The sequence below is a fragment of the Mauremys reevesii genome, linkage group 13, assembly GCF_016161935.1.
Source record: "Mauremys reevesii isolate NIE-2019 linkage group 13, ASM1616193v1, whole genome shotgun sequence".
Taxonomy (NCBI): Eukaryota; Metazoa; Chordata; order Testudines; family Geoemydidae; genus Mauremys; species Mauremys reevesii.
In genome coordinates this window covers 10,077,971-10,086,661 of record NC_052635.1, presented here as the reverse complement: position 1 = coordinate 10,086,661, position 8,691 = coordinate 10,077,971, and the positions used below count along the sequence as shown (strand labels likewise).

At 41.9% G+C, this 8,691-nt stretch overlaps 1 protein-coding gene across 1 annotated transcript; it reads left to right on the top strand.

The window, feature by feature from the left end:
* Nucleotides 1-6,043: 6,043 nt before the first annotated feature.
* On the top strand, nucleotides 6,044-7,015 carry LOC120379961 (olfactory receptor 6F1-like). Its single transcript, XM_039497474.1, has one exon. It carries the CDS (start codon nucleotides 6,044-6,046, stop codon nucleotides 7,013-7,015), a length of 972 nt encoding a protein of 323 aa, XP_039353408.1.
* Nucleotides 7,016-8,691: the final 1,676 nt, after the last annotated feature.

Sequence of the window (8,691 nt, the reverse complement as noted above, 5' to 3'; positions counted from 1 at the left end):
CAGGATGTTAGGAATCATTAAAAAGGGGATAGAGAATAAGACTGAGAATATCTTATTGCCCTTATATAAATCCATGGTACGCCCGCATCTTGAATACTGCATACAGATGTGGTCTCCTCATCTCAAAAAATATATACTGGCACTAGAAAAGGTTCAGAAAAGGGCAACTAAAATGATTAGGGGTTTGGAGAGGGTCCCATATGAGGAAAGATTAAAGAGGCTAGGACTCTTCAGCTTGGAAAAGAGGAGATTAAGGGGGGATATGATAGAGTTATATACAATCATGAGTGATGTGGAGAAAGTGGATAAGGAAAAGTTATTTACTTATTCCCATAACACAAGAACTAGGGGTCACCAAATGAAATTAATAGGCAGCAGGTTTAAAACAAATAAAAGGAAGTTTTTCTTCACGCAGCGCACAGTCAACTTGTGGAACTCCTTGCCTGAGGAGGTTGTGAAGGCTAGGACTATAACAGCATTTAAAAGAGAACTGGATAAATTCATGGTGGTTAAGTCCATAAATCAGCCAGGATGGGTAAGGAATGGTGTCCCTAGCCTCTGTTTGTCAGAGGATGGAGATGGATGGCAGGAGAGAGATCACTTGATCATTGCTTTTTAGGTTCACTCCCTCTGGGGCACGTGGCATTGACCACTGTCGGTAGACAGGATACTGGCTAAATGGATTTTGGTCTGACCCGGTACAGCCGTTCTTATGTTCTTGTGTAAGGAAGGAGTCTATACCCATTTTTCTCATCAAGGGACTTATATGCACCATTTTATCCTGGAATGGGAGTATAAATGCTGTGTATGGCTTTATTGTAATGCCTGTTTGTTTTCACTAATTATTTTATTTAAAATAAAATCTTCAATTCTGCCACTTACTGTATCATTCAAGTCCTCTGCTAAATCAAATGATTTGTAACCACCCCAGAGGGCTTAACCTGTCAAGAGTTCAGTTGCATTCCATCCCTTATCTTTAAACCAGGAGTCTCAAACTCATTTTACCTTAGAATCATAGAATCATAGAATATCAGGGTTGGAAGGGACCTCATGAGGTCATCTAGTCCAACCCCCTGCTCAAAGCAGGACCAATTCCCAGCTAAATCATCCCAGCCAGGGCTTTGTCAAGCCTGACCTTAAAAACCTCTAAGGAAGGAGATGCCACCACCTCCCTAGGTAACCCATTCCAGTGCTTCACCACCCTTCTAGTGAAGAAGTTTTTCCTAAAATCCAACCTAAACCTCCCCCACTGCAACTTGAGACCATTACTCCTTGTTCTGTCATCTGCTACCACTGAGAATAGTCTAGATCCATCCTCTTTGGAACCCCCCTTCAGGTAGTTGAAAGCAGCTATCAAAACAGCTATCAACTCATGGCCTGGGCCCCTCCCCCACAAGATGCCAACTAAAGGTGTTGGAGAACAAAGAGATCAGGTGGTCTCCTTGCCCAGGAAACAAAGGCCAGAGGTGGGACTGAAAATATGGATTGCGTGGTAAACTGGATGTAAGCAAATAATAATATATGTTTTAATGTGGTTAAATGTAAATGTATATCCACAAGAAGAAAGAATGCAGGATTTACTCACAGGATTGGGGACTATAATCTGAGAAGCAATGACTGAGAAAAAGGTTTGGGGGCCATGACACATAACCAGCAGAACATGAGCTCCCAGTGAGATGCCGTGGCGTAAAGGTCTAATGCAATGCTTGGATGCATAAACTGGGGAATCTCAAGAAGGAGCAGAGAGGTTATTTTGTCTGTATATTTGGAACTGGTGCAAACATTGCTGGAATCCTGTGTCCAGTTCTGGTGTTTGGAACTCAAGAAAGATGTTGATCAACTGGAACTGGTTCAGAGAAGCACCACAAGAACAACTGAAGGATTAGAAAACATGCCCTAAAGTGATAGACTCAAAGAGCTAATCTAGTTAATTTAACAAAGAGCAAGTTAAGTGCAGACTTAATCAAAGTCTCTAGATTCCTAGATGGGGTAAAAATATTTATAATGGACTCTTCAGTCTGGCAGAGAAAGTTCTAACACAATCCAGCAGCTGCAAGTTGAAGCTAGACAAATTCAGACTGGGCATATGGTGTTAATTTTTCCAATGAGTATAATTAATTATTTGAACAATTTACCAAGGTGTATGGTGGGAATTTTTAAATGAAGATTGGATATTTTCTAAAGTAGTGTACTAGGAATTATTTCAGAGAGTCCAGACTAGATGATCACAATGGCCTCTTCTGGCCTTGGAATCCATGAATCAGATCATGAATCCAATCTTATTTAACATTTTTAATACTGACCTTGGCACAAAAAGTAGGAGTGTGCTAATAAAATTTGTTGAGGACATAAAGTTGGAAGGTATTGCCCATACAGAGGAGGACAAGAATATCATACAACAAGATCTGGACAACCTTGTAAAGTGGAATAATAGTTGGCTGGGATGATTATCCTTTGGCTGGGATGATTTAGTTGGTGTTGGTCCTACTTTGAGCAGGGGATTGGACTAGATGACCTCTTGATGTCTCTTCCAACCCTAATATTCTATGATTCTATCTCATCTGGAATATTCTGTATCCCGTTTTTAAGAAAGATAAATTCAAACTGGAACAGGTGCAGTGAAGAGCCACTAGGATGATCTGAGGAATGGAAAACCTACCTTGTGACAAGAGACTCAAAGAGCTTGGCTTGGTTAGCCTAACTGAAAGGAGACTGAGGGGAGATATGGTTGCTCTCTATAAATACATCAGGGGATAAACACCAGGGAGGGAAAGGAGTTATTTAAGTTAAGCACCAATGTAAACACAAGGACAAATAGCTATAATTGGCCATCAACAAGTTTAGTCTTGAAATTAGACAAAGGTTTCTAACCATCAGTGGAGTGAAGTTCTGTAACATCCTCCGAAGGAGAGCGGGGTCTGGGGGAACTTACTGGCTTCAAGACTGAACTTGATAAATTTATGGAGAGGATGGTATGATGAGACTGCCTACAATGGCATGTAGCCAATGTGCAACTGCTAGTGGCAAATATCCTCAATGGCTGGAGATGGGTAACTAGATGGGGAGATGTTAGGGTTTCCTCCCCACTCTGAACTCTAGGGTACAGATGTGGGGACCCACATGAAAGACCCCTTAAGCTTATTTTTACCAGCTTAGGTTAAGAACTTTCCTAAGGGACAAATTTCTTCCTGGCCTTTGGTATCGCTGCCACCACCAAGTGATTTAAAGAAACATTTTGGGAGCCCTACCTCCCCCAAAATACCCCCCAAGCGCCTACACCCCCTTTCCTGGGGAGGCTTGAGAATAATATCCTAAACAATTGGTTACTAAATGAGCCCAGATCAAATCCCCTGGGTCTTAGGACACTGAAAACAATCTTAAAAGAAGTTTATTTAAAAAAAGATAAAAAAATCACCTCTGTAAAATTAGGATGGAAGATAACTTTACAGGGTAACAAAAAGATTTAAAACACAGAGGATTTCCCCTCTAGGCAAATCTTTAAAGTTACAAAAACAGGGATAAACCTCCCTCTTAGCACAGGGAACATTCAGAAACTAAAACAAAAGATAACCTAACACATTTTTTTGGCTATTGCTTACTATTTTTGCAATATTAGATGCTTATCTTAGGTATGGCTTACGGAGATGTATTTTCCCTGCCCTGGATCCTTGTTGACTCCGGGAGACCCCGACAATAAACCTTCCCCCACAAATTTGAAAGTACTTTTTTCCCTTATCGGTTCTTTTGGTTAGGAGTCACCCAAGTTATTTGAGCTTCTTAATCCTTTGCAGGTAAAAGAGGAATTAACCCTTTACAGGGTAAAGAAGGATTTTATGCTATCCTTAGCTCTATGTTTATGACAGGAGCGCTCTGAGTTACTACAGATAATTCTTTCCCGGAGTCTGTCTGATGAGTCTTGTCCACATGCTCTGGGTCTAACTCAGGGGTCCCCAATGCGGTGCATGTGGGCGCCATGGCACCTGTGGGGGCATCTAAATGCACCCGCGTACTGACTGGCAGTTGAGCCGCCGAATTTTGGCAGATGCTCCACCGCCGCCATGGTCCTTCATCTGGCACCTGCCAGACGAAAAAGGGTGGGGACCACTGGTCTAACTGATCATCATATTTGGGGTCAGGAAGGAATTTTGTCCCAGGTCAGATTGGCAGAGACCCTGGGGGGTTTTCACCTTCTTCTGCAGCTTGGGGCATGGGTCACTTGCCGGTTTAAACTACTGTAAATGGTGGATTCTTTTTAACTTGAAGTGTTTAAACCATGATTTGAGGAATTTGGAAACTCAGCCAGAGGTTAGGGGTTTATTACAGGACTGGGTGGTGGAGGTTCTATGGTCTGTGATGTGCAGGAGGTCCGCCTAGATGGTCATGATGGTCCATTCTGACCTTAACATCTAAGAGACTTGAGACTTGGGTGCCTCTGCTCTACAGTGGGAACAATTACACTTGGCTAGTCAACTATTCACTCCACTGTGCCTTCAATCAGGCCTCTAGCATGCCGGTGTGTTGTGTGGATGAATGGTCATTCTCTGCACAATGCAGCTATAAAGAGCTACAGAAGTGCTAAGGATCATTATCTGTCTGAGGATTTCAAACAACACTACAGACAGAGGATGGACATTGCAGCTGGGGTGTTCAAAGAAGCCTAAGGGAGTTCCTGGTGCAGTTTCCACTGAATGTTATGGAGAGCTGGGTACCTGACTCCCATGGATCCCTCTGAAAATACCAGGGTGCAAGGATGACCAACCATTTATTCTTCATGTTCTCTCAGCATGACGTCTCTCTCAGCTCCAGGAGCAATCACCATTGTAAAATGTGACAAATATACATGCAACAGTGGGGTGAGTTATAGGTTTCTTAAGCATTTGGCCTTGGACGGTATTTGGAACATTATTCCTAACTATTGTTCTGGTCTATCCCAGACCGTAAGGTTTGAGTGGAGATGATTTTCAGAGGCATTGAGTAGAAGACGAGGGTTGTTATGTGAAAGAGAAATGAGGAAGTCATTGAACTGTAAATCTTGGAAGCTGCATCTCTGTTGTTTCTTTCTACTGGTTTGTGTCTCTTGCCTTTTAGATTGCAAGCTGCTTGGAGTAGGAGTGGCTTCTATGCTAAGTTTATGCAGTGCCTAGCACAATGGGCCTCTAACCACAGGTGGGACCTTAAGATTCTACCAGAAGACAACAAGGAATAATAAACATAACTGATATTTTCTAATTTTTTCCCTGTTACTGAGCATTTGATTTGGAGTTTTCAAAAGACATTAAGAAAAATGGAAACAAGAATTCCATTTTGTGAAAAATGGCACAGTTTTGCACTCTGTTTTTATTCCAATATGGAACAAAAATGAGACTCAAATTGGGTCCCCTACATCCCAAATAAGTGCCCTAAATAATGGGATAGAAAGCTTTTTTTTTTCATTTTTTCTTAATTAGAAATTTCACTCTGTACCTGAGACACCACCCTGGTGAGATTTTCAGCCAAACTTAGTGTGTTTTCATGAACTATTCCAGTTTTAACAAAATGGCATTTTTCAAAAAGGATACAGTTTTCTAAATTTTTTTAACCACTCTAGGCACAAGTAACACAAGCCTGGTTGAAGTTCAGAAGAGTGTAAAGAATTTAGGAGTAGAAATCCTGTCAACCTTCAATGCAACTTGTGCAAAAACTCCAACTCTGTCCTGAGTACAGAGCAAAGTTGTTTTCCAAGGTTAGTGATGAAAAGAACGGGCCAAATCCTGAAACTTTCTCAGGGGTGAGTTGAGTGGGGTTGATGGGCAAGACCATTAAGACATGAAAGATACCATAGGATGAACATGCATCCTCATGGGCCTTATAAAAATGATGAATTGAGATCTCATCTTCATTGTGGAAAGTGCACGAGGCAGGACGGTGTTGAGTAGCACCCCTTTTCCCTTCTCTTATCTTAGCTGTATTAACAGATTGTGGGGCCTGCACTACTGCACATCCAAATGTGTGTTCAACATGTTTAAATGCCTTATGATCTCTCATGTCTTCACAGGTGGACGTCATGGCTGGCACAAAAATAAGAAATCAAACCAGCGTGCGCGAGTTTATCTTACTTGGCTTTCCTGGCACTTGGTATTTCCGGATGGCCCTTGCTGTGCTGTTTTCTGTGATGTACATCCTAACGATCCTAGGGAATGTGTCCATCATAGCCCTAGTGAGGACTCACCCACGGCTCCAAACCCCCATGTACTTCTTCCTCTGCAATCTCTCCTTCCTGGAGATCTGGTTAACAACAGCATGTGTCCCCAAGGCCATTGGCGTCATGCTAGGCACAAGCCAAACCATCTCTTTCACTGTCTGCCTCCTGCAATTGTTTTTTCTCCTCTCCATGGGTGCCACAGAATGTTTCCTCCTGGCCGTCATGGCCTATGACCGCTATCTGGCCATATGCCACCCATTGCGCTACAGCTCCCTCATGAACAGAACTTTCTCTGGTCAGTTGGCCCTCGCCTCTTGGCTATGTGGCTTCCTGGCTATCTCTGTGCTAGTGTCTCTAATATCCAGGTTGCCTTTCTGTGGCCCAAATGTCATCAATCATTTTATTTGTGACATAGATTCCTGGATAGCCCTTTCCTGTGCTGATATGCGCCTTGTTGAGATGGCAACATTCATCTACTCATTCATTGTTGTCACGGTCTCATGTGCAATAACCGTGGTCTCCTACATTTTCATTATCTCCACCATCTTGAGAATCCCTGCAGCCCAAGGCTGGCAAAAGGCCTTTTCCACTTGCTCGGCCCATCTCACTGTCGTGATGATCTGGTACGGCTCTGCCATTTTTCTTTTTCTCATGCCGTCTGCACAGAACTCACTGGATTTGAACAAAATTGTCAACATCTTTAACACTATAGTAACTCCACTATTAAATCCTTTCATTTACACTCTCAGAAACAAGGAGGTGAAGGAAGCCTTGAGAAAGACAGTCAGTGGAATATTAAATGGTTTTAGAAATGTAGAAATTTCATCAAAATGACCAAAACTTTAATTATAATGTCCTGAAGGTAATTGATATAGGAAGCAAAAGGATTAAGTCATGTATTTTTCAAAGGAGAGCCAACTCCTTTTCTTTTGCAATTGCAGTCAGACCTGCAGCCTACCCCAAACCCTAATGTAACATTTCCTTAGTACATGTTGTTGTGTCTTTGTTTTACAGCTTTCCTCATTTACTGTAACAACCTTGACAGGTGAGCTCCAGTGGGAGGAGGAAACTTTTTTGTGCTGAAGATTCCAAGATGCTAGGTTTGAATGTCACTCAGCAGGATCTGTATGGATGGATCCATTGTTAATTACATGAGGGCCAAGGGAGGGAGGTTTCCAACTTCCATTGGATGTTGTAAGCCTTGCTGCGGCCCTAGACAGGCTAACATTCGTATGTGTGTGTGGCGGGGCAGGGTGGGGGGAGAGGGTGGAAGAGACACTAAAGCAACACATCACAGTAGCATTTAATTTCAGAAAGGGGAACTACATAAAATGAGCAAGTTAATTAAACAGAAATTAAAAAGCACAGTCACAAAAGTGAAAGGCCAACAAGCTCTATGGAGACTTTTTTAAAACACCATAATAGACGCTCAAATTAAATGTGTAACCCAAATTTAAAAAAGCATAGTAAGAGGACCACAAAAGTGCAACCATCGCTAAACAACAAAGTCAAAGAAGAGGCTAGAGGCAAAAATAGGAAAATAGGAAATTAAATCTTACTGAGGGGAAAAAAAAGAGAATCAACTCTGGCAAGTCATTTGTAAAAGCATAATTTGGGAGACTAAAAAAGAATTTGAAGAGCATCTAGCTAAAGTCTCAAAGACTAACACCAAATGTTTTTTAAGTACATCAGACAGGAATCCTGCCAAATAAACAGGGCAGCCACTGCACAATTGAGATGCTAAAGGAGCACTCCAGTAATGTCAGGCCATTGCAGAGAAGCTAAATGAATTTTTTGCATCAATCTTCACTGCAGAGGATGTGAGGGAGGTTCCCACACCTGAGCCGTTCTTTTTAGGTGACAAATCTGAGCAACTTTCCCTGATTATGGTGTCAATACAGATGTTGGAACAAGTTGCTAAATTGAGCAGTCATAAGTTTCCAGGATCAGAAGGGATTCAACCTAGAGTTCTGAAGGATCCCAAATAGGACATTGCCCAACTACTAAGTGTGGTATGTAACCTATCATTTAATAAGGTTCTGTACCATACGACTGGAACATAGCTAATGTGACACCAATTTTTAAGGATCCAGAGACGATTCTGGCAATTACAGGCTGGTAAGTCTAATTTCAGTACCAGGGAAATTGGTTGAAACTATAGTAAAGAATAGAATTATCAGACAGGTGGATGAACAGGATTTGTTTGGGAAGAGCCAACCCAGCTCATGCCTCACCAATCTATTAGACCTGCTTGAGGGGGTTAACAAACATGTGGATAAGAGTGATCTAGTGAACACAGTGTACTTGGACTTTCAGAAAGCTTTTGAAAAGGTCCCTCACCAAAATCTCTTAAGCAAACTAAATGGTCATGGAATAAGAGGGAAGGTTCTCTTATGGATCAGTAACTGGTTAAAAGACCGGAAACGAAGAGTAGGAATAAATGGTCAATTTTCAGAATAGAGAGATGTTAATAGCAGGGTCACCCATGGATCTGTACTGGGACATGTGCC